At 45.9% G+C, this 26,204-nt stretch overlaps 1 protein-coding gene across 1 annotated transcript; it reads right to left on the bottom strand.

Moving 5' to 3' along the window:
* Positions 1-1,999: 1,999 nt before the first annotated feature.
* LOC140457158 (zinc finger translocation-associated protein-like) lies at positions 2,000-24,754 on the bottom strand. The gene is made up of 5 exons (XM_072551217.1): positions 24,448-24,754; positions 23,089-23,514; positions 7,962-8,678; positions 5,813-6,535; positions 2,000-2,980 (listed from the first exon to the last, which is right to left on the bottom strand). Exons 1-5 carry the CDS (start codon positions 24,590-24,592, stop codon positions 2,514-2,516), a joined length of 2,478 nt encoding a protein of 825 aa, XP_072407318.1. The 5' UTR covers positions 24,593-24,754; the 3' UTR covers positions 2,000-2,513.
* Positions 24,755-26,204: the final 1,450 nt, after the last annotated feature.

Here is a 26,204-nt window from a genome sequence, read left to right as displayed (position 1 = left end):
AGACAGTTCAGTCTCGGGTCAATGGTAAGCCCCAAGATGTTGGCAGTGGGGAATTCGGTGATCATGTCATTGAATGTAAAGGGATGATGTTTAGATTCTCCTATTGCAGTTAGTCATTGTCTGGTAGTAGTGTGGTGCAAATGTAACTTGCCACTTGTCAACTCAAACATGGATATTGTCCAGGTCTTGTTGCATTTAGATATGGACTCCTCAATATCTGAGGAGTTGTAAATGGTGCTGAATGTTGTGCAATCATAGGGAAATATCCCACTTCTGACCTGATGGAGGGAAAGTCATTGATGAAGCATCTGAAGATGGTTGAGCAGAGGGCACTACCCTGAGATGGCTGAATTCCACCAACCACAATCGCCTTCCTTTTGTGTCAGGTATGGTTCTAACAAATGGAGAACCTTTCCCCAGATTTCCCTTAACTCCAGTGTTGCTAGGTCTCCTTGATGCCATACTTGTTCAAGTGTGGTATTGCTGTAAAGGGCTGTCATTCTCATCTCACCTCACCTCAAGAATTCAGTTCTTTTATCCATTTTTGAACCAAAGCTGTAATGAAATCAGGAACTAACTGGCCCTGGTGTCTGGTGGAACCCAAACTGGGCATCACTAAGCAGGTTATTATTAAGCAAGTGCTGCTTGATCGCACTGTTGATGACACCTTCCAACACTGATGATCAGAGTAGACTGGTCAAGTTGGATTTGTCTTGCTTTGTGTGCACAGGATATACTTAGACAATTTTCCATGTGGGATAAATGCTAGCGTTGTACCTGTACAGGAACAGCTTGACCAAAAGTGCATTGCAAAACCTTTTATAGCAAGTAAAACATGGAAGCCACAGGAAAAATCCTGCCCAACAAAAGAATTCCCACAAACTCCAATTCAACTTCTGAGGTTTGCCTTGATGGCAATGAAACTCTGATTGAACTGTCCATCGTGGTTTCCTGTCCAAATTGGCTCTCATTACGTCAATAGTTAGGCTTTATGGTCAGGGAGAGTGATCCTGTCAGTTCATGAATTCCGTTCAATCCTGCACTGTCCCTGTCATGGGGACTTGTCTGGAGGGAACTTTGATCCATATCTAACTCCAAACTGTCCTGGCCCTTGGAGTTTTTGATGGGGATGCTGCAGAGGGAGCTTTACTTTCAGTTTAAAAGATCTTTTGGTTTTAAGTGTAGACTGAGCTTTACTCTGTACTTAACCCTGTGTTGTCCCTGTCCTGGGAATATTTGATAGGGTCAGTGTCAAGAAAGCCTTACTTTGTTTACTTTTAGATCAATAGAGACACCACTGCCCCTATCCTGGGAACGTTTGGGGACAGTATGGAAGTAGCTTGACTTTCAGTTTAAAGGAGTAGAGAGAGCTTTATTGTTTCTAACCATCTGCTGTACTTGTTCTGGGTGTATTTGGGGGTGAAGAAGGGCTTATGCCAGAAACGTCGATTCTCCTGCTCCTTGGATGCTGCCTGACCTGCTGCGCTTTTCCAGCAACACATTTTTCAGCTCTGATCTCCAGCATCTGCAGTCCTCACTTTCTCCTCGCAGATATATGAATAGGCAGGGAATAGAGGGATATGGATAGCATAGAGCCAAAAGTTAGTTTAAAAAGTCAGCAAGGGTTGGCATAGTCTTGGTGGGCTGAAGGGTCTGTTTCTTTGAGTCATGGAGTCATAGAGATGTACAGCATGGAAACAGACTTTTCAGTTCAGCCCATGCATGCCAACTGGATAGCCTAATCCAATCTAGTCCCACCTGCAAGCACCCGCCCCATATCCCTCAAAACCCTTCCTATTCATAAACCCATCCAAATGCCTCTTAAATGTTGCAATTGTACCAGCCTCCACCACTTCCTCTGGCAGCTTATTCCATACCCGTACCACCCTCTGTGTGAAAAGGTTGCCCCTTATGTCTCTTATATTTTGTTGTACTTTTCTCTGAATTAGCTCCATGCTGACTCAACTGAGTAACATCATCCACGCCAGAGACTCAAAAGTAGTTGCACACCAACTTGTTTTACTCTTCAATCCAAGGGTGGCACCATAAAGTGATATACATATTTGCTCCTGGTTATTTTTTGGCCCTTTGACCCATGTCCCAGTCACTCCCTGAGAAACCAGTTTCTCTCATCTTTTGACTCTCTGCCGTCTGTTAAGGGAAGGGGGTGTTCCAGCCCAGACAGTCCCAACACCCTGCCCTAATCTCTCCCACAGCTCACCTTAGTCTACCTGCAGCAGGTGGGCAGGAGTGGCTGAAACCTTCTCCTTGGAGCACAGAGGCTACCTTCAACCACCCTTGACCTCAGAATTGGTGCAAAATAGGGTGGTCCTGGGGTGTTTCCTGATGGACACCTCCTGCCCCACTTCTGCTAGTTGTGGGTGTGAGCATTTAACTGAAAACAGCTTTTGGGAGGAGTGATACTGTTAGGCATTAAAGCCAATGTTAATTGCCTCCTCCCCCAGTCCTGTATTTGCACAGACCCTACAAGATGTGTGCATGGGTGTCAAAAATTAATGCTGGGCACAGATCATTCCTCCTGGCTGCCTGGGAGGACTCCTGTTCCTACTGGTGGACAGTTGCCAGAAGTCCATCTTAGCAACAGTGGCGATTTTCTTGTTCCACTCCTCCACAACCATCACCTTCTCGGCCAGTGTGTAATCCATGGTGTCCTGATGTTTCTGTAGAATGTGCCTCTTGATGGTACTGAGCTTGAGGGTGGCCAGGGCACTGCCACACACCATGCAGACCAGGCCATGTCGCCACTGGTCATAGTCCATCAGGTACTCGAGACGCCAGCGCTCCTGATAGTTCCTCCAATGGTCCCTCCCTTGACCTCGGCCTCGGCCCCGGCCCCTTACTGTCTGTGCCGGTAAGCTCAGATCTGGCTCCTCCACACACACTTCAATTTCCACAGGGCTCGTATCCCCATCCCAACTTGGGGACATGTCCTTTGCAAACTCCACGACTGGATTTTCCTCTACAATGCAAAAACAGGACAGTAACAAATTGCATTTTAATACCACCTACAGCACACTAAAACATCCATAAGATATAGGAGCAGAAATTAGGCCATTCAACCTATAGAGTCTTCTCTGCCATTCAATCATGGCTGATAAGGCTCTCAACCCCATTCCCCTACTTTTTCCCCATAACCCTTGATCCCCTTGCCACTCAAGAGCCGATCTATCACAGTCTTAAATATAATGAAAGATCTGGCCTCCATGCCTTCTGTGGCAATGAATTCCATAGATTCACCAATCTCTGACTGAAGAAGTTTCTCCTTCTATCCGTTCTGAAAGGTCTTCCCTTTACTCTAAGGCTGTACGCTTGGGTCCTAATCTCTCTTGCCAATGGAAACATTTTCCCAATATCTACTCTGTCCAGTCCATTCAGTATTTTATAAGTTTCAATTAGATTCCAACCCCCCTAACCACCACCCCCACCCCCCCGGGTCATCCTTCACAACTCCATCGAATATAGACTGAGTTCTCAAATATTAAGCTTTTCATTGTGGGTGGCACAGTGGTTAGCACTGCTGCCTCACAGCGCCAGAGACCCGGGTTCAATTTCCGCCTCGGGCAACTGTCTGTGTGGAGTTTGCACATTCTCCCTGTGTCTGCGTGGGTTTCCTCTGGGTGCTCCGGTTTCTTCCCATAGTCCAAAAATGTGCAGGTTAAGTGAATTGGCTATGCGAAATTGCCCGTAGTGTTAGGTGCAAGGGTAAATGTAGGGGAATGGGTCTGGGTGGGTGCGCCTCGGCGGGTCTGTGTGGACTCGTTGGGCTGAAGGGCCTGTTTCCACACTCTAACTAATCTAAGAAAACAAAAAATTCTTGGGACCATTGTCATGAATCTCCTCTGAACACACACTAGGGCCAGTATGTCCTTCCTGAGATATGGGGCCCGAAACTGTGCACAATACAATACAATCTCAATTATCTGAATTTCAGACTACCCGAACAAGATCTCAAGGTCCCGTAAAAACGGCATATGGTGTGCGTTGTCAGATTTCCACACTGTAAGTAATCTAATCTAATCTAATGATAACCGAGAAATGTTCGGATAACCGGCACTCAGAAATTACTGTTTGTTTATGATCAGGTTGATTATCGGAATGATCAATTATCTGAAAAAAATGGTCCCCGTCCAAATTGTTGGGATAGTCAAGGTTCTACTGTACTCCAAATGTGGTCTGACCAGAGCCTCAAGTACATCCCTGCTTTTATCTTCAAATCCTCCCAAAATAAATGCCATAACTGCATTTGCCGCCTTAACTACTGACTCAACCTACAAGTTTACCTTGAGAGACTCCAAGACTAGAACTCCCAAGTCTCTTTGCACTTCAGACTTCTGAATTTTCTGCCCATTTAGAAGGATAGTCCATGCCTCTATTCTTCCTACCAAAGTGCATAACCTCACACTTTCCCACACTGTACCCATGTGCCACTTGCCCAGTCTTCCAACCTTCTGCAGCCTTCCTGCCTCCTCAGTGCTATCTGTCCCTCTACCTATCTTTGTATCATCTGCAAACGTAACCAGAATGTTCTCAGTGCCTTCATCTAGATTGTTAATGTATGAAGTGAAAAGTTGTAGTCCCAACACTGACCCTTGTGTAACACGACTTGTCACCGGCTGTCATTCTGAGAAGGATCCTTTTATTCCCACTCTGCTCTCTGCCAGAGAGCCAAGCTTCTATCCATGCTAGCGCCTTGCCTCTAACACCATGGATCTTTATCTTACTCAGGAGCCTCCTGTGTGTACCTTGTCAAAGGCCTTTAAGTCCAAGTAGATAATATCCATCAACGTGGATCTAACATCCATCCATCACAGAACACTTCTCAGAAGTGTTATTCAGGTTGCATTTGAAGAGTCGCCATGTAAGAAAGAAACAGGGACTTGCAACGAAATGTGAGGTCAGAGCAATCTGTTTTAAGGAGCATTTCACAGGATGAAGACATCAGTCATAGAGTGGATTCCAGAGCTTAGGACCACAGACATCCAAAGACACATGGCCAGGGATGGAGCAATGGGGTTTGCGGTAAACTCAAAAGATCAGAATTGGAGGATGTTAGACAGGAAGAGTTGTAGGCACTGGAGGTGACAGCTGGGGGAGGGGTGTGAAGGTCACAAAGGGATTGAAATCAATGAAGAGAGTTTAGAAGTGGAACCATTGACGGATCAGGTTCTGAGAACATAAAATAATGGGTAAACTAGGATTTCCCCATGATTGCCATCTGTGATGTGTCATCAAATCACACACACCAACATTCACTCATGGCTCTGACACTGCTCTGTATATACTTGGGAACCTGAACCCAGAACATTAATGCATGTCAATCAGGCTCTGGGTCATGTCTTCCCCTGTACTCGCTCCCCTCTAATGCACCTCTCCTTTGAGACTCAACATCCAATTGAGCTCACAGTTCTGACTCTCAACACTGGCCCCTTCTTGGTATAATTTACCAAGTTGTTACAGTAGGTAACCGACAATTTCTCTATCGGGCCCAAGCCTGTTCTTGTGCTATTCTGGATATGAGACATGTTGGATCAGCCATGAGTCTATTGAATGGCGGAGCAGGCTTGAGTGCCCGAACAGCCTGCTCCTGTTCCAAGTTCTTATAGTTTTATGGAAGTTGCGTGATGATGGGTCTACACAGCTACAAGATGTAGGAAGCTGTAATGACAGCGTGACATTTTGACATGGTCAGTTTTCCTTGGAGAAACTTCTTGTGGATAACTGCCTCAGAATTATAGATTGGAGGTGTGTGAACTCTTTTGATAGTCAAGAGATCTGATAGCAATGACTTTACCTGTAACTGCAGACTGTATCCTAAGGGCTGACAATTCCTCTTCCCGCGATTCGATCACTGCACTCTCCTGCAGAGATACGGTTTTCTTCCAGACATCCAGAACGTTCTTCCTCTCGGCCTGGTTGAAGTTAAGGGAGTGCGGGTGGTTCTGGAGGATGTGCCGTTTGATGGTGCAGAGGGCGACAGTAGCCAACGATTTTCCACACACCATGCAGACGAGGGTGTGCCACCACTGGTCATAGTCCATCAGGTACTCAAACCGCCAGTGCTCTTGATAGTGACAGCGTGGCCTCTTACCGGCTGACCAGTTAGAACCTGTCCCAGGCATCACCAGTTGCACCGCTGTGCAGTCGCGTTGCAAAGCCCTCTCATTCCAGGCTTCCAGAATGTTCTCCTTCTCGGCCTGGTTGAAATGCAGCGAGTGCGGATGGTTTTGGAGGATGTGTCGTTTGATGGTGCTGAGGGTGAGAGTAGCCAGGGATTTGCCACACACCATGCAGACCAGGCCATGCCGCCACCAGTCATAGTCCATCAGGTGTTCAAACCTCCAGCGTTCCTGGTAGTAACGACGGATACCTTTACTGGGCAATGGAGGCAGGGGGTTGTGCTGTGGCGCCACCCGGTTATTATCAACAGGGAGTTGTGGCTGATTCAGCAACACAGGAACACCCACCACCTCGACAACTGAACCAACATGAAGAGGATCCAACCGGACTTCGGTCCCTTCAGGAACAAGGGAAAACGTAACAAATTCACCAGCAGATAGTGACACATTCACTCCACCTCACCCACACATTGGACCCCACCCATGATTTGCCACCCACACATTGGCTCCCCTGCCCCCACCAATGCATTACCCATGTGGCTGGGGGAGGGCAAAAGGAGTTGTCCTCAGGACCAGGCGGTTGGGGGTGAGGGTGGAGGGAGTTGGCCTCAGGACCAGGCGGTTGAGTGCGCGCGGAGGGAGTTGTCCTCAGGACCAGGCGGTTGGTGCGCGCGGACGGAGTTGGCCTCAGGACCAGGCGGTTGGGGGTGAGGGCGGAGGGAGTTGTCCTCAGGACCAGGCGGTTGGGGGTGAGGGCGGAGGGAGTTGTCCTCAGGACCAGGCGGTTGGGGGTGAAGGCGGAGGGAGTTGTCCTCAGGACCAGGCGGTTGGGGGTGAGGGCGGAGGGAGTTGTCCTCAGGACCAGGCGGTTGGGGGTGAGGGCGGAGGGAGTTGTCCTCAGGACCAGGCGGTTGGGGGTGAGGGCGGAGGGAGTTGTCCTCAGGACCAGGCGGTTGGGGGTGCGCGCGGAGGGAGTTGGCCTCAGGACCAGGCGGTTGGGGGTGCGCGCGGAGGGAGCTGGCCTCAGGACCAGGCGGTTGGGGGTGCGCGCGGAGGGAGCTGGCCTCAGGACCAGGCGGTTGGGGGTGAGGGCGGAGGGAGTTGGCCTCAGGACCAGGCGGTTGGGGGTGAGGGCGGAGGGAGTTGGCCTCAGGACCAGGCGGTTGGGGGTGAGGGCGGAGGGAGTTGGCCTCAGGACCAGGCGGTTGGGGGTGAGGGCGGACGGAGTTGGCCTCAGGACCAGGCGGTTGGGGGTGAGGGCGGACGGAGTTGGCCTCAGGACCAGGCGGTTGGGGGTGCGCGCGGAGGGAGTTGGCCTCAGGACCAGGCGGTTGGGGGTGAGGGCAGAGGGAGTTGTCCTCAGGACCAGGCGGTTGGGGGTGAGGGCAGAGGAAGTTGGCCTCAGGACCAGGCGGTTGGTGCACGTGGACGGAGTTGGCCTCAGGACCAGGCGGTTGGGTGCGCGCGGACGGAGTTGGCCTCAGGACCAGGCGGTTGGGTGCGCGCGGACGGAGTTGTCCTCAGGACCAGGCGGTTGGTGCACGCGGAGGGAGTTGGCCTCAGGACCAGGCGGTTGGTGCACGTGGACGGAGTTGGCCTCAGGACCAGGCGGTTGGGTGCGCGCGGACGGAGTTGGCCTCAGGACCAGGCGGTTGGGTGCGCGCGGACGGAGTTGGCCTCAGGACCAGGCGGTTGGGTGCGCGCGGACGGAGTTGGCCTCAGGACCAGGCGGTTGGGTGCGCGCGGACGGAGTTGTCCTCAGGACCAGGCGGTTGGTGCACGCGGAGGGAGTTGGCCTCAGGAGTTGGTTGAGCTGCTCTGTACCTGTCGGTGTCTCTGGCTCCACCCCTGGCTGCTGGTCACCGCTCTCTGATTGGTGACGCTCGTACCGCCCCTCCCCTATACGGCAGTCCGAATGGAATCGATGTGTCACATTTCCCGGCACCTGTCGCACTTGGTCGACGCTCGATTGGACAACGACGCTGTCCATCATAGAGGTTGGCCTCCCTGGAACTGATTGGTCTAGCAGCATATTACCCTCCCCTGGCACCGGCGGTAACTGACCGTCGCCGTGGGATAGAGCGGGAAACCGGGTCCCGTGCAATTCGAGGCCCGATTGGTGGGAAACGGCGGGAGCCGAGTTGTCGACCGCTGATTGGTCTGTGTGAGGGAGGAGGCGGTGCCTTAGGTGTCCCGTTTCTGTTAAGGGGGACTGTGATTGGTGCAGGAGCCGATCCATCCACGTCGCCATTACGACGCGTCGTTGACGGGCAGTCAGACTGAGTGAGGCCTGGTGCCTTTGGAGGATGTGCCGTTTTATGGTGCTCAGCTTGAGAGTGGCCAGGCCGCTGCCGCACACCATACACACCAGGCCATGTCGCACGCCATCGTAATCCATCAGGTATTCCGTCCGCCAGCGCTCCTGGTAGTAACGCCTCACAGGCCGCCGGCTCAGCGCCCCCTTTGCCGGGTCCGGCCTTGGCGGAGACATCGTACCCGGAGCGGCCTCAGCCGACCTTTGATCCGCGGCCGGAGGTATCCCTGTGGGAGGGGGAAAAAAATGGCACATCCGTTGGACGTCTCTTGAATTTTTTCCCAAAATTCAATCTGGCTCCACCCCCATAGGAAGCCATTCTGCCCCTCGAGCCTGTTATCCCATTCCTCATGTCCACTTTCCTTGATTCCCTGACTGATCAGACTCCATTTATTGAAACCTTACAAGGACTTTGCCCCCACAGCGGTCTGTGGCAAAAGGGTTTCAAAGACTCACAACACTCTTGAGAGAAAGTAAATTCCTCCTTTACCTCAGTTTTCAGTTGGTGCTCATATATTCCTTGACTACACCCATTGATCCTTGACTCTCCCATGAGGGGAAACGTCTGCTCAGCATTTACTCTGTCGAGATCCTTAAGAATCCCATGTCTCTATAAGATCACCTTTCATTCTTCTCAACTCCAGTGAGTAGTCGTAAAGATCTCAGCATGAAAACAGGCCCTTCGGTCCATGTGGACTAGGTATCCTAAATTAATCCAGTCACATTTGCCAGCATTTGGCCCATATCCCTCTAAACCCTTCCTATTTATATACCTATCCAGATGCCTTTTAACTGTTGCAATTGTACCAGCTTTCATCATTTCCTCTGGCAGCTCATTCCATACACGCATCACCTTCTGCATGAAAACATTGCCCCTTAGGTCCCTTTTATATTGTTCTACTTTCACAGTTTAGACTCTCCTAACCTGGGGAAAAAGACTTTGGCTATTCACTCCATCCATACCCTTCATGATTTTATAAACCTCTAAAAGTTACCCCTCAACCTCCAATGCTCCAGGTTAAATGGTAGAGTCCCAACAGGTTAGCGTTTGTTCATAACACAATTCCTCCATATTGGGGATCAGTCTAGCGAACCTTCTCTGTACAGCCTCCAATGAAATTATATGTTTCCTTAAATAAGGGAACAGATACTGCTGTCAGTACTCCAGATGTGGTCTCACCAGCACCTTGGACAGTTGTGGTGAGACTTCCTACTCTTACACTCCAATCTCCTTGAAATAACATTAGCCTTCCTGATTACCTCAAGACCCTATACGCTGCAGTTTGTCTCCATTTAAATAATAAATGTTCTTTTGTTCTCCCATTTCAAAAGAAACAACAACACATCTTTGCACACATCCTATACTCCAGTTGCCAACTTTGTGTCCAATATAAAGTAAACATTTGCAATCCCAGCACTGATCCCTGTGGAACCCCACTGGTTACAGGGTGCAAATCTTAAAAAGAACCTCTTTTCCTCACTCACTGTTCCTTGTCCACTTGTGTTGCTAGAGGTTTAAAACTCTCGAGGGCAATAAATTCTCGTTTGCTCTGTGATCAAGGTAGTAATGTGCTGCAATGCTGAACAGCCACACTCAAATGGGAAACCGATTACTTTCAAAGCCAGAGGAAAGATAGCAAGATCCCGCAAGGGACAAATGCAGGGAAATGACCAGGTGATCTTGTTTTTCTGTCTGTTGCAGCTAGGTCAGAATTATCTGCCTATCTCTGTGCCATTAAGAAGATGGTGCGCTGCCTTCCTGAACTGCCCTCGCTCCCCCCATGTGTTATAGGGACATCTCATACAGTGCTGTATTTAAATGGTTGGTCTGCCTTGTAGATAGAGTTAATGGTAGTTGTCTTTTCCCTAGGATGGGCGATTTCAAGAATAGGAGGCACATTTTTAAGATGAGAGGAGAGAGATTTAAAAAACACATGAAGGGCAATTGTTCTAAACAGGGTGCTTCATGTGTGGAATAAACGTCCTGAGGAAGTGGTGATGTGGTTACAATTACAACATTTAAAAGATACTTGGGTAAGTACACGAATAGGAAAGATTTGGAGAGATATGGGCCAGGAGCAGGTAGGTGGGACGAGATTAGTTTGGTATTATAGTTGGCATGTACTGGTTGGACCAAAGGGTCTGTTTCCGTGCTGTATGACTATGATTAGCCAATTCTTTATCCACAATAATATACTATGTCCAACACCAATGGCTTTTATTTTATGACTTGACCTTTTGAGGTACTTTGAATATTTTCCAGAAGTTCAAAAACAACACATCTGGTTCTCCACTCTGAGACTTCCTTGAAAATAAATTAATCATGTGATTTTCATTTCATGAGGCGACAGCTCGTAACCTTCACGTAAAGCTTGGAATGAGACCCTTCAGCCCATTATGTTTCACTGGCTTCCGAAATGAGCATTGTTTGTTTTTTACAGAATCTGTTACGACGCAGGAGGAAGGTATTGGCCCAGCCTGAAATACAGTTTGTCATACACAACAAAGAAATGAAACACTATTTTACATTACACATACAGGAAATAAAATACAAGCCCAATACTCTCAACATCAACCATGGAATGAATGTATGGATACTCAAGTCCCACTATTCCACTAATTATACATTAGTATAAAAAAGTGTCGTATCAATTAACAAAATGTCCAATTGTTTCTCTTTAGTACAACTAAAGAAAATGAAAGAAACATCCATGAGACTTCTTTAATAACTTCAAATCATCTGTTCATTATGAACAAACCTTATTAAAACCAGAACTGGCTTGAAGGTAGAAGATAGAGGGTGATGAAGAGTTGCCTTTCAGACTGGAAGCCTGTGACCAGTGGAGTGCCACAAGGATTGGTGCTGGGTCCATTACGTTTCGTCATTTATATAAATGATTTGGATGTTAACATAGTTGGTATAGTTAGTACGTTTGCAGATGACACCAAAATTGGAGGTATAGTGGACAGCAAAGAAGGTTACCTCAGAGTACAACAGGATCTTGATCAGACAGGTCAATGGACTGAGGAGTGGCAGATGGAGTTGAATTTAGATAAATGTGAGGTGCTGCATTTTGGAAAAGCAAATCTTAGCCAGACTTATGCACTTAATGGTAAGTTCCTAGGGAGTGTTGCTGAACAAAGAGCTTAGAGTGCAGATTCATAGTTCCTTGAAACTGGTCACAGGTAGTTAGGATTGTGAATAAGGCATTTGGTATGCTTTTCTTTATTGGTCAGAGTATTGAGTATAGGTGTTAGGAGGTCATGTTGCAGCTGTACGGGACACTGGTTGGGCCACTTTTGGACTGTAGCATGCAATTCTGGTCCCCCTTCTATTGGGAGGATGTTGTGAAACTTGAAAGGATTCAGAAAAGATTTACAAGGATGTTGCCAGGATTGTAGGATTTGAGCTATGGGGAGAGGCTGAATAGGCTAGGGCTATTTTCACTGGAGCGTCAGAGGCTGAGGGGTGATCTTATAGAGGTTTATGAAATCATTAGGGCCATGAATATGATAAACAGACAAGGTATTTTCCCTGGGGTGGAGGAGTGCAGGCTAGAGGGCATAGGATTAGGGTGAGAGGAGAAAGATATAAAAGGGACCTAAGGGGCAACTTTTTCTCACAGAGGACGGTGCGTGTATGGAATGAGCTGCCAGAGGAAGTGGTGGAGGCTGGTACAATGACAACATTTAAAAGGCATTTAATCTGGATGGGTTAATGAATAGGAAAGGTAAGAGGGATATGGGCCAAATGCTGGCAAACAGGACTAGATTAGGTAAGGATATCTGGTCCGCATGTTTGACTTGGACCGAGAGGTCTGTTTCCATGCTGTACATCTATGACTCAGTGGGAAAATGATCGGGTTTTACCGGGTATACAAAAGTACTGGTATTTGCATACTACCAACAGGTTCCCAGAAACACCTCCCCTCTCCTCTCTTGTCTGCCTTCTGCAGGGACTGTTCCCTGTTCACTCCCAGCAACCACAGCCCCACGGCACCTTCCCCTGCAACTGCCAAAGGTGTAACACCTGCCCATTTACCTTTTCCCTCCTCAGTATTCAAGGGCCCAAACATACCTTCCAGGTGAAGCAGCACTTTACCCGCATTTCTCACAATCTCGTCTATTGCATTCGCTATTCACAATGTGGTTTCCTCTACACTGGGGAAACAAAGCATAGACTGGGTGACTGCTTCACAGAACATCTACGTTCCTTCTGCAAAAAAGACCCTGAGCTCCTAGTTGCTTGCCTCTTTACCACATGACCCTTTTCCCTGGCTAACATCTGTCTCAGGCTTGTTGCAGTGCACCAGCAAAGCTTAGGGCAGGCTGGAAGAACAACAGCTTATCTTCCACTTGGGAACCCTGTAGCCCTCCAGACTCAATTTGGAGTTCAATAATTTTAGGACCTGAACTTCCCCATGTCCTAGCCCCCTACCACATATACCAGCCCTTGTCTGCCATTACATCCTACCTATTGTTAGCCACGAACAGTCTCCATTAACAGCTATTTACCGTACCAGTCAGATCATTATCAACTATTTTGTCTGTCCAACTGTTCTCCTCTCTCTTTGGGCGATATCCCTACCTATCATTTACTCTTTATGTGCTTCCCCCCACCCTATCGTCTGCATATAAACCAACCATATTTTCCTAGATACCATCAGTTCTGAGGAAGGGTCACCGTTGCTGAAACATTAACTTTGATTTCTCTTCACAGATGCTGACAGACCTGCTAAGCTCTTTCAGCAACTTCTGTTTTTATTTCTGATTTACAGCACTTGCAGTTCTTTTGGTTTTTTTCCCAGAAACTTTTACTGAAAATAGGATTTCAGGAGAGAGTTGGACAGCTTCAGTGGTGTCTCCTTTACATTGATTCAGTGGCCTGCAGAGCAGAACCTGAAGACCAGCGTAGGTTGTTGGGTAACTCTTAGCATATAGGTCCCCAATTCTCTCAAAGCAAGTTTTTTTTTAAGTAATGAAAGCAGTAACTCCCCATCTCTTATCTGCTTGGAAGCTTTGCTCAGCTGTTTCTCCAAAGTCATTTTATGGTAAAAAGTAGGCAGCATTTGGAAACAAACTGGAAAAGTTGAAGTTTGGGCTGCTTGCTGCAGAGAATGAACTGGTTTTTAAACATACAGGTGTCCCCCCCGTATCTGTGGGCGATACGTTCCAGGACCTACCACAGATGCCTGAAACCACAAATTTAGGGCAGCATGGTGGCACAGTGGTTAGCACTGCTGCCTCACAGCGCCAGAGACCTGGGTTCAATTCCCGCCTCAGGCAACTGACTGTGTGGAGTTTGCACGTTCTCCCTGTGTCTGCGTGGGTTTCCTCCAGGTGCTCCGGTTTCCTCCCACAGTCCAAAGATGTGCAGGTCAGGTGAATTGACCATGCTAAATTGCCCGTAGTGTTAAGTAAGGGGTAAATGTAGGGGTATGGGTGGGTGGCGGGTTGGTGTGGATTTGTTGGGGCGAAGGGCCTGTTTCCACACTGTAAGTCATCTCATCTAAGTTAGAAAATTGTAGCAAACCCTATCATTTAAATGGGAAACCTACTTCCCCAGAAGCCCCCTGGAATTTTTTTCTGGAATGTGCCATGTAATATTTTCAGGCCACGGTGTACTGCAGATAACTGAAACCCAGAAACCAAATCTGCAGATATGGGGGTTCTACTGTATAACTCAAAGGAAAGTTGAACAATGTAATCACTTATTGACTGACTGTTAGGTGACAGATTCCCCCCCACTTCCTCATTTTCTTTTCCCTCCTGAATCACTGAACTATTTACCTTTTTTTTAAATTGCCTTTTCTCTTATACAGAAGTGACCTGCACAAGAGGGTTGGGTTATACATGAACTGGAGAGGGACCAATATCCTGATGGGGAGATTTGCTTGTGCTATTTGGGAGGCTTTAAACTAATATAGAAAGAGAGTGGGGTATTCTAAATGTCTTTAAATATATTATCCAGACATCCAATAAAAATGATAAAGATACCATAGTCCACCTCTAATTAGAGAGAACTGACTGGTGGTGGTTTAACTGGAGGGTCACTGCACTTTGGGCGAGGAGAGGGGTTAAGGTAGTCTTTGTGGTAACCTCAGCAGGTGTAGGAATTGAACCCTCACTTTTGGCATCATTCTGTATCATAAGCCAGCAGTCCAGCCATCCACCACTCTCAGAACTCAAATATGAAACAAGCTTCTTCCACCATAGCCCACACTAATATAGAAATACAAACCGAACAGAGCTCTACATGAATTTTTTAAAAACAAAGTAGAAACTCAACAGGTCTGGCAACATCTATAGAAAGAGTTAACATTTCAAGTACAGTATGATATTGAATTTGAACAGTTAACTCTGTTTCTATATCTACAGAGCCTGTCAGATCTCAGAGTTTCGCTAGCACTTTGTTTTTATTTCAGATTTCAGGCATCCACAGAACTTTACTTTTAATAAGGCTATACATGGCTGTGTCCATTTGAGAATCCAAAATTCCAAATAACAATGATAAAATATTTTGAACCTTCATCATAGATGTAGAATCCCTCCAGAAAGAGGGGGCCATTTGTCCCATCTAGTCTACAATGACCTTTCAAAGGGTTCAAAGCTCTTCAAAGGCTATTCTCTGAATAGAAACCTCCCAGCTGATACACCTACCCTGCAAATCCCTTGGATACTTTGGGGCAATTTATCATGGTCAATCCACCTCACTTAAAAAGGGGGAGAATGTACAAGGAGTTGGTTGAAGCTTCACATAACTGGGGCAGCAATGGTTAGCACTGCTGCCTCACAGCACCAATGACCCAGGATCAATCCCAGCCTTGGCTGGGATGCTGTTTGGAGAGTCAGTGCAGACTAGATAGACTAGATGGTCTCATTCCACAGAGCAGGGATTCCATGAAGTGTTATGTTGTAAGCAGCAGCCATTTGGCACATTGTATCCACACTTGGCTTAAGAGAAAAAATAATAAGTGAAGCTGACAAATGCATGAGAGATAATTTTGTTTTTTGTGGACATTAAAGCCAGATAAATGGGCACTATTTGTTGTGGGTTCAGAAGAATTCAGCATAAACCAACTCAGATTGGTCAGATCTCAGTTCAACAGAAATCCTACAAAGGGAGTGAAATAGAGACGCAAGAAGACCTCTAGAAGTTAGCTGCATAAATTTATGCAACATGGATCCTGTAAATTTAGCTACATAAATCTATCCCCTTTCTCCTTAAAGTTGCTCTCTCTAATTTTCTGTTAAAAGAAGAGAAACTACATTTGGAGATGCTGAAAAAATATTCTAAAACCTGAAAAACAAGAAGAAACACCCTAAGTCCAACCAAGCAACCAGTGAACTCGAGACTAATCATCATTGTGCAGATAACATTAGGACATCATCAAAGAAAGGAAAAGGATTGTGAAACCAACTATTTGGTTTTGTGACTTGGACTAGTGATACAGAACTATGTTCTACTGACTACTATTTTTTCTGTGTGCTCATGTGAATTTTTAAAAGGGCTAAAATTTAAGGTATATAAATTAGAATGCTTTCACTGTTCTTGTTAAAGTTAAGAAAATTGCAATCAGTGGAAGTTTTATTGCTGAGAAAACCTAGTTTGGTTTGCTTTGATCATGGGCAGCAGTCATTCAAGCAAACGAAGATTTTTGGTACTTTCATTAAATCTTAACATTTGTAGCAACTCTGGGTTAATGAGACTAAAGGGAGTCAGTGAGACACGTGAAGAGAAAGTAAAAGACATGTACACACAAAGACAGTGTGAAACCCACTTGGAAAGAAGGAATGAGACACAAAGAAAGAGATATTTGTCTGGAGAGAAAAAAATTACAAACAGATGAGAGAAACATACACAGAGACAGATACAGAGACTTAAGTAGATAGAAGGAGACACGAGCGCAGAGAGAGACACACACACTTAGATAGACCCAATTGCAGATACAGATATAGAGATGCACATGTCATAGATAATGAGACAGACACAAATAGAAAAGCATACAGATTAAAAAAAAATACACTGAGGCTCTGCTGTAACGATACTGTCACTGGACTAACATCCAAAACCTCAGGTTAAGGTCTTGGGGACACAGGTTCATATCCAATCATAGCAGATGGTGAAATTTGAATCCAATATAAAAAAAAGGTGACCATGTAACCATTGATGATTGGTGTCATATAAACATCTGGATGACTAGATATGCCTCTGGGTGGCACAGCGGTTCAGTGGTTAATACTGCTTCTCACAGAACCAGGGACCTGGGTTAGATTCCACCCTCGGGCAACTGTCTGTGTGGGTTTCCTCCCACGGTCCAAAGATGTGCAAGTCACATGGATTATGGTGCTGGAAAGGCACAGCAGGTCAGGCAGCATCTGAGAAGCAGGAAAATCACGTTTCGAGCAAAAGCCCTTCATCAACAAACTTGTAAGGAGATCTCAGCTATCTGAAAGAATAATAGGGTAGTTATGGTAGGGGATTTTAACTTTCCAAACATCGACTGGGACTGCCATAGAGTTAAAGATTTAGATGGAGAGGAATTTCTTAAGTGTGTACGATTTTCTGATTCAGTATGTGGATGTACCTACTAGAGAAGGTGCAAAACTTGACCAACTCTTGGGAAATAAGGCAGGGCAGGTGACTGAGGTGTCAGTGGGGGAGCACTTTGGGGCCAGCGACCATAATTCTATTTGTTTTAAAATAGTGATGGAAAAGGATAGACCAGATCTAAAAGTTGAAATTCTAAATTGGAGAAAGGCCAATTTTGACAGTATTAGGCAACTGAAAACTGATTGGAGGCAGATGTTTGCAGGTAAAAGGATGGCTGGATAATGGGAAGCCTTCAGAAATGAGATAATGAGAGCCCAGCGAAAATATATTCCTGTCAGGGTGAAAGGGAAGGCTGATAGGTATAGGGAATGCTGGATGACTAAAGATATTGAGGGTTTGGTTTAGAAAAATAAGGAAGCATATGTCAGGTATAGACAGGATAGATCGAGTGAATCCTAAGAAGAGTACAAAGAAAGGAGTATACTTAAGAGGGAAATCAGGAGGGCAAAAAGGGGACATGAGATAGCTTTGGCAAATAGAATTACAGAAAATCCAAAGGGTTTTTACAAATATATTAAGGACAAAAGGATAACTAGGGAGAGAATAGGGCCCCTCAAAGATCAGCAAGGCGGCCTTTGTGAGGAGCCCACAGAAAATGGGGGAGATACTAAATGAATACTTTGCATCAGTATTTACTGTGGAAAAGGATATGGAAGATATAGACTGTAGGGAAATAGATGGTGACATCTTGCAAAATGTCCAGATTACAGAGGAGGAAGTGCTGGATGTCTTGAAACGGTTAAACGTGGATAAATCCCCAAGACCTGATCAGGTGTACCTGAGAACTCTGTGGGAAGCTAGAGAAGTGATTGCTGGGCCTCTTGCTGAGATATTTGTATCATCGATAGTCACAGGTGAGGTGCCGGAAGACTGGAAGTTAGCAAACGTGGTGCCACTGTTTAAGAAGGGCGGTAAAGACAAGCCAGGGAACTATAGACCGGTGAGCCTGACCTCGGTGGTGGGCAAGTTGTTGGAGGGAATCCTGAGGGGAAGGATGTACATGTATTTGGAAAGGCAAGGACTGATTCGGGATAGTCAACATGGCTTTGTGCGTGGGAAATCAGGTCTCACAAACTTGATTGAGTTTTTTGAAGAAGTAACAAAGAAGATTGATGAGGGCAGAGCAGTAGATGTGATATATATGGACTTTAGTAAGGCGTTCGGCAAGGTTCCCCATGGGAGACTGATTAGCAAGGTTAGATCTCATGGAATACAGGGAGAACTAGCCATTTGGATACAGAACTGGCTCAAAGGTAGAAGACAGAGGGTGGTGGTGGAGGGTTGTTTTTCAGACTGGAGGCCTGTGACCAGTGGAGTGCCACAAGGATCGGTGCTGGGCCCTCTACTTTTTGTCATTTACATAAATGATTTGGATGTGAGCATAAGAGGCACAGTTAGTAAGTTTGCAGATGACACCAAAATTGGAGGTGTAGTGGACAGTGAAGAGGGTTACCTCAGATTACAACAGGATCTGGACCAGATGGGCCAATGGGCTGAGGAGTGGCAGATGGAGTTTAATTCAGATAAATGCGAGGTGTTGCATTTTGGGAAAGCAAATCTTAGTAGGACTTATAATCTTAATGGTAAGGTCCTCGGGAGTGTTGCTGAACAAAGAGATCTTGGAGTGCAGGTTCATAGCTCCTTGAAAGTGGAGTCGCAAGTAGATAGGATAGTGAAGAAGGCGTTTGGTATGCTTTCCTTTATTGGTCAGAGTATTGAGTACAGGAGTTGGAGGTCATGTTATGGCTGTACAGGACATTGGTTAGGCCACTGTTGGAATATTGTGTGCAATTCTGGTCTCCTTCCTATCGGAAAGATGTTGTGAAACTTGAAAGGGTTCAGAAAAGATTTACAAGGATGTTGCCAGGGTTGGAGGATCTGAGCTACAGGGAGAGGCTGAACAGTCTGGGGCTGTTTTCCCTGGAGCGTCAGAGGCTGAGGGGTGACCTTATAGAGGTTTACAAAATTATGAGGAGCATGAATAGGATAAATGCACAAAGCCTTTTCCTTAGGGGACTCCATAACTAGAGGGCATAGGTTTAGGGTGAGAGGGGAAAGATATAAAAGAGACCTAAATGGCAACTTTTTCACGCAGAGGGTGGTACGTATATGGAATGAGCTGCCACAGGATGTGGTGGAGGCTGGTACAATTGCAACATTTAAGAGGCATTTGGATGGGTATATAAATAGGAAGGGTTTGGAGGGATTGGGCCGGGTGCTGGCAGGTGGGACTAGATTGGGTTGGGATAGCTGGTCGGCATGGACGGGTTGGACTGAAGGGTCTGTTTCCATGCTGTCCATCTCGATCAGGCTTTTGCCTCCAACATCACTTTTGCTGCTCCACAGATGCTGCCTGACCTGTTGTGCCTTTCCAGCATCTGCAGAACTCATTTTCACCAAGTTACATGGATTGGTCATGCACACCCCTCGACACTATAGGTAATTTAGCAAGCTAGGTGAATTAACCATTAGAAATGTGGGTTTACAGGGTTCTTCGGAAGGTCGGCGCAGACTTGATGGACCGAATGACCTGTTCCCACACTGTAGGGATTCTATTTTAAAAATTAAGTCCTTTAAGGAAGGAATTTTCTTATTCCTTATTCAGTTTGGTTGACTCTTAACTGCCCTCTGTGTAATTAGGGATGGGCAATAAATGCTGGCCTGGGCACCATCATCACATCCTATAAACAAAAAAAAAAGTAAATGAGACAGGCACAGAGTCAAACTCACAAAAGAGAGAGACCCAAGTGCGCGTAGAATCCCTACAATCTGGAAGCCAGCCATTTGGCCCATCAAGAGCTTGACACCCCTGAGATACAGACAGGCAGATAGAGAATGAGAAGTATACATGGTAAGAGATACACACAGATAAAAATATTATAGAGAACAAGAAACTCAGCAACCAAATACACACAGGCAGCGGTAATGTAAGACACACAAAAGAAACAGCCTCACAGAGGGAGATTTAGACCCACAGAGATGAACAAGACAGACACTAGACAGGTGGAGAAAGAGACATGGATAGTTTCATGACTCAACGATGATAGTGCACTGAAAATCAAGTCCCACTATTCCAAGAATTGTCAAAATGGATGAAGCTACTGAATTGTCCAATTCAGGTTGAAATAATATACACACCAAGTTTTTCTTTCCTCCCATTGACTAGTAAATCACTTCATTGCAAATAAATTGTTTTTAACCAATGGCAAAAAAGAAATGAACTGTTAAGTATAACTTGCTCTGTTACCCTTCTTAAAATTTTCATGTACAGACCCATACATAGGGACGAGACACAGGTATTATGGGTAGGAAAGGAAAGTTAGTGGAGCACATTTCTGCCACCAGTTTCGATCATGGAGATCAATGAGTTGTTCCCTTTCAGATCCTTTTGATTCCTGCTGACTCTTTTCTGATGACTGAAGATTGAGGATATACTGCTTCTCAGTCTTCCATTCATTGTTTGAGGATTTGTCTTTTCCATAAGGTGTAGGAGCAGAACTCGGTCATTTGGCATTCAATAAAACCATAGGTGATCTGAAATTCCTCAACTCCACTTTTCTGCCTTCTATCTAACCTTTGATTCCCTCACTGATAAAAGAAATATATCTTAGCCTTGAACCCCAAGGTGACAGCAGAGAAGGACAGTCCTGCTGGAGCTCCTCAGTTTTTCTTCTCTCCATTTAGCACTGGAGGTAAATAGTTAAGCAGCAGCAGGTGCCAGCAGCAAGTCCACAGAGCAACGTGCCCTGTTACAGCATGTGGATTGCAAGCCCCAGAAGAGCGCACAGGCACGTGTCTTGGATGGAGATTGGTGTGTGGGGAGGCAGTCCTGGCACTTAGCTTGGAGCAGTTCAGCACTGCACTGAGCAGACGAGCTTGGAGCAGAGCGGGGATGGCTGCTAGATTGGGATCTGGTGGTCAGACCACATGCAGAGGTCCCGCATAGAGCAGCTACACTAATGTGTATTTGAAATTTCCTACCTTTCTGCAATGTCAACCCTTTAATGATGTTCTATTTTAAAATTTATTTTCAACTCTGTAAGCAATGCAATTACTTTTATTCCTGTGTTGTATCCAAGAATTATACCTAAGTGGTTGCCATAAGAAAGCAGACATTGTAAACACTTTTCCCTATACTCCTACAACGGAGTACATGTGACAATAAAAAGATATTCCATATTCTGTACTTAAGGACCCAAGTACTACAGTCCTCTGCAGTAATAAGATTCCAGATTCACTATCCTCATTCCTCCTTCCTTCTGTCTTAAATGGCTATACTTTACTCTGAGATTAAGCCTTCTGGTCCTAGACTCCTCTACATGGGGAAGCAACCTCTCTGCATCTACTCTGTCAAGACCCAAAGAATATTGGAGAAATTCAACATTTCTTGCAGCATCTGTGGAGCATTGACTTCAGTTAACCTTCTTCAGAATGGTTCTGAAGGGTCACTGGACTTAAAACATTAACTATGCTTTCCCTCCACATATAGTGGCAGATCTGTTGAGTTTGTCCAGCAGTTTCGGATTTTGTTTCAGATCTTCTTCATTTGCAGTTCATTGTTTTATTTTATTCCCCTAGGAATCTTACATGTTTCAATAAGGTCACTTCTCATTCCTCTGAACTCAGATTAATATAGTCTCAACCTATCATCTAAGAAATTGTATGAAATTGTAAAACAGTATTTATAGCAAAAGTTTACAGTTATATCACACTGTAAACTTTTGCTATAAATTCTGTGTCTCACAATCTTATATTCCACAACCACCTGATGAAGGAGCAGCAGCACTCTGAAAGCTAGTACTTCCAATTAAATCTGCTGGACTATAACCTGGTGTGTGTGATTTTAAACTTTATACACCCGAGTCCAACACCAGCATCTCCAAATCATTGGCTGTCAAGCAACTGAGTATCAAGAGAAGCTAGTCAGGTCAGGAGAGAAATCAGCAGGTCTGCAGCAGCCAAAAAACTCAGTTCCCTGCATTAAGCCACTATAAACCTGAAAAAAAAAGCTGCTCTTCAGCAAATGCTGCAAATTGTGATTTTGAATCAGAATTCAGAGAAACAGCCACTCTGTACCTCTGGCGAATAAATGGAAGTATTTGGAATAAATGGAAGCATTGAAGAGAAACCTTCAGATCAGCAAGAACCAACTCAACATTTTGATCAGTTTCCCTCTGCTTGTGATTTTATTTGTGTTTGTGACTATCTGTGTATGTGAGAAAGACGGGGTTACGGGGGGCGGGGGGGGGGGGGGGGGGGGCGGCGGAGTTTGTAAGTGATTCCGTTTCAATTTGTAAAAAGGTTGTTTGATTTAGTTTAATTGTTTACCTCCAGCTCAAATCTAATTATTTCTAATAAATAATCTTATTAAATACAGGAACCTAATCTCTGCTTTCTATCAACCTCTGTCTGAAAATCAGGTGGTTTGGGGATTTTGCATATTTACTTACAAAATTTTAATTTATCCAGAGTTGTGACAAGATCTTTATGTTGTTAATGGATGGGACAGGGTCAACATGGAGAAGAAGTTTCTCTTAGTACAGAAGACCAGAACTAGGGGCCATCAAGAGAAGACAGTCATTAATAAATCCAATCGAAGGAATAAAAGGATCAGGTGAGGGGAGATGAAGAGGAGGCTTGAGTGGAGTAGAAACACAAGCTAATGGGCCGTTTGTATAATTTCAAAAATTTATTCATGGAATGTGGGCATCAACGGATGTACCAGCATTTACTGCCCATCCTGAAGTGCCCTGGTAAAGAGGTGGCATTCTTGAACTGCTTCAGTCCTTGGGATGTAAGGCATCCATACTGCATCTGTAACAAGTACATGGTGTCCATAAAAGTGGTGGGAGATTGTGAAGAAGAAACCGATTAGGCACTATTGAATTGAAAAGAAGCAACCCGAGGGTTTAAATGGCCATCTCAAGTTCCCAGGCTGAGAAAGCAGGTTGGAGAGCTAGCAACAACAGAAACAAGAGTTGCTGGGATTATAGGTCTCCTTGGTTCAGTAGTTTGATACATACCTGGGGCAGGATTGATCTGCATTGTTCTAGCCTCAGCTCCTAGCATATCAGACTTCTCCTGGTGGTGACTGTGACTCCGGAGGTGCTCAACCCAGGTTGCAATGACAACCTCCTTCTCGGCACGAGTCAGGAGCATAGTATCCTGGTGTTTCTGGAGGATGTGTCGCTTGATAGTACTGAGTTTGAGGGTGGCCAGGGCACTGCCACACACCATGCAGACTAGGCCGTGTCGCAGGCAGTCATAGTCCATGAGGTACTCCATCTTCCAGCGTTCCTGGTAGTATCTCCGGTGGTCCCTGCCAGGATGCCGGCTCCTGCGTTTCTGCCATTTCATTAGCTCTCTGGGTTCTGCTGGAGTCAGTGATGCAGTTTCAACGGTGGCTCCAGAGACATCGGAAGCTTGGCAATTTTGAAAGGCTTCATATCCTACAGCAAGGAAGGAGCACAATATCGTCATTTGCAATCTGAACAGGGCCCTCAGCATTCTTCCATCAAACAGAATGTGAGAAGACACCTATTTCCACTCAAACCTGTGACCTTGTATCAATATTCTATTGGTACTGTACCCTCAAACTTTCCCCCTTCCTTCTCCCTCAAGCACTTCCTCTGTAGTGTCAGCACTCCCAGGACATAGACAGCACAGGGTTAGATACAGAATAAAGTTCCCTCTATACCGTCCCCATCAAAACATTGCCGGGCAAGAACAGCACAGGGTTTATTTACAGAATAAAGCTCCCTCTGCACTGTTCCCACTAAACACTCCCAGGACAGGGTAGGCACAGGGTTTATTTACACAATAAAGTTGCCCCTGCACTGTGCCCATTAAACACTCCAAGGACAAGGGCAGCATAGAGTTAGAGCCAGAGAAAAGCTCCTATACACTGTTCCCATCCAGTTAATGAGACGTTGCTAGTCTCTGTATAATTGAGAGGGTGAATGTGCATTGATCACAGGCCTCATCCTGGTTCAAGTTGTGTAGCTAGCAGCTCATATTTCAGGAGGAAAGGCGAGGGACAGAGAGAGAGAGAGACACGGGTTGTCGTGACGGTGGGCAGGGATTGGTAATAACTAATGGGGATGTGGCTCTTGGTGGTACAGGCCTGTAGTGGCAGGCACTGTGTGTATGAGAGAGAGTCAGAGCGTTCCTGTTCCTCTGTATCCTGCTGGCTAGGGCCATCCTTGACCATTTCTGGTCAAGTCCGTCAGATGGAGCTGTGTACCGCAATCTCCGACCTCTCTCATACGACAACTGGCCTTTGTCTGGGTTCTGGAGCGGGGAGGGGAATCCTAGAGGGAAACCCCCTCCTCTTCTCTGTCTGCGATCGCTCATAGACTGAGCTTCCCCTTCCCCAGTCTTACCTGCTGCAGGGCTCTCCCCTTTCACCATGACTGCAGAGACTTGCTGTGAGGCAGCCTGCTGCAGCTCCGGGCTGCGCTTTATCAAACCTTGGGGCCCCTCTGCTGCATCAAGCTCCATTTTCGGCATCCTGGGTTTGTACTCCATGCTGAGAGGGAGGGTGGTCAGCAGCACCACTAGAGATTCAGAGAGGAAAGAGAGAGCTAGGAGCCTGCTGTTTCCACCCTCTCCTAGCCCAAAGCTGCTCCTGACCCTGGTGCAAACATCAGCCCCTGTACAAACTGCAGCCAATGAGCTCTGGAGCCCCACCTAAGGGCCCCTGAGGCTCCTTTAAGGGCTCCGGGGAAGATTTAAAGGGGAAGTCACACATTCTAAATATATGTTTTACACGAGAAACAAGAGGAGGAGGAGGCCTGCCGGAACATTTTTATTTCAGGTCTCCAGCACCCCCAGTACTTTGCTTTTGCTCAGAAAGATCATGGCTTTTCTGATTGGAGTCCTGATTCCTGTATAACAAAAGCACAACATTGTGGATGCTGGAGGTCTGAAATGACAAAAACTACACAATAAGAACAGAATGCTGGAGAAACGCAGCTGGTCTGCCAGCACAGGTGGAGGAGAAACACAGAAAACAGGGGTTTAAGAAAGCTGCCCACCATCATATTCTCAATCAAGGGCAACTAGGGAAAGACAATAAATGCTGACCCAGCCAGTGAAATCCATATCTCATGAGTGATTGTTAAAAAAAATTCTGAGGGTCACTGAACTCAAAACATTAACTCTGATTTCTGTCCACAGATGCTGCCAAACCTGCTGAGCTTTCCCAGACATTTCTATCGTTGTAAACAAAAGTTAGTCTTTTGAGTCTAGTATGACATCTTCATTTCAGTTTCTGGATTAGTGGTGCTGGAAGAGCAAAAGCCGAAACGTCGATTTCGAAGCTATTTGGATGCTGCCTGAACTACTGTGCTCTTCCAGCACCACTAATCCAGAATCTGGTTTCCAGCATCTGCAGTCATTGTTTTTACCATCTTCATTTCAGTGCCTTTCTTGTGTAAAGCATATTTCAGGCTGATTTATTTATTTTATATTCAGATTTATGTGTGACTTCCTCTTCAAATCTTTGTAGGAGCCCCTGAAGGAGTTTTGCAGGCCCTCAGCTTGGGGCTCCATGACAGTTCTGAGAAGTGTAATACTGGACTTGAAACGTTAACTCTATTTCTCTCTCCACTGATGCTGCCATACCTGCTGTGTTTATTCAACACTTTCTGTTTTTATTTCACATTTCCAGCTTCTGCGGGATTTTACTTTTCTTACAAAAAAACTCTACAAGTCTAGATGCATCTGAAGAGCTGAGTCGGCACTTTGAGTTCAAAACAACCTCAAATCCAGAGAATAGTCACATTGGAGTGGAAACATTTGCTCTCTTACCCTCTTGACTGCTGCTGCAGACCTGCTAATCTCCACTTTCCTATCTGCCCCTCATGACCCTTAAATCCCTTATTGATCAAAATTGTCCATCTTCAATCAGTTCAATGGGTCAACCCTCAAGCAGGGTGATAATGAGACAAGTAAAAGAGAAGCAAAAGATGAGTCTGGAGGTGGTGTAAATGGCAACAGCAGAATCATGAACATAACCCCCTGAGAAAGTACATAGAAGTCCCAGCAAAGGCCATTCAGCTCAACTTGTCATGTATACACCACAAACTTCCAACCACATTCCTGCTCTCAAATAACATTTTTTTAATGATTGATCCAG

Source organism: Chiloscyllium punctatum, chromosome 31, assembly GCF_047496795.1.
Source record: "Chiloscyllium punctatum isolate Juve2018m chromosome 31, sChiPun1.3, whole genome shotgun sequence".
NCBI classification, from domain to species: Eukaryota; Metazoa; Chordata; class Chondrichthyes; order Orectolobiformes; family Hemiscylliidae; genus Chiloscyllium; species Chiloscyllium punctatum.
This window is presented reverse-complemented; position numbering and strand designations above follow the sequence as displayed.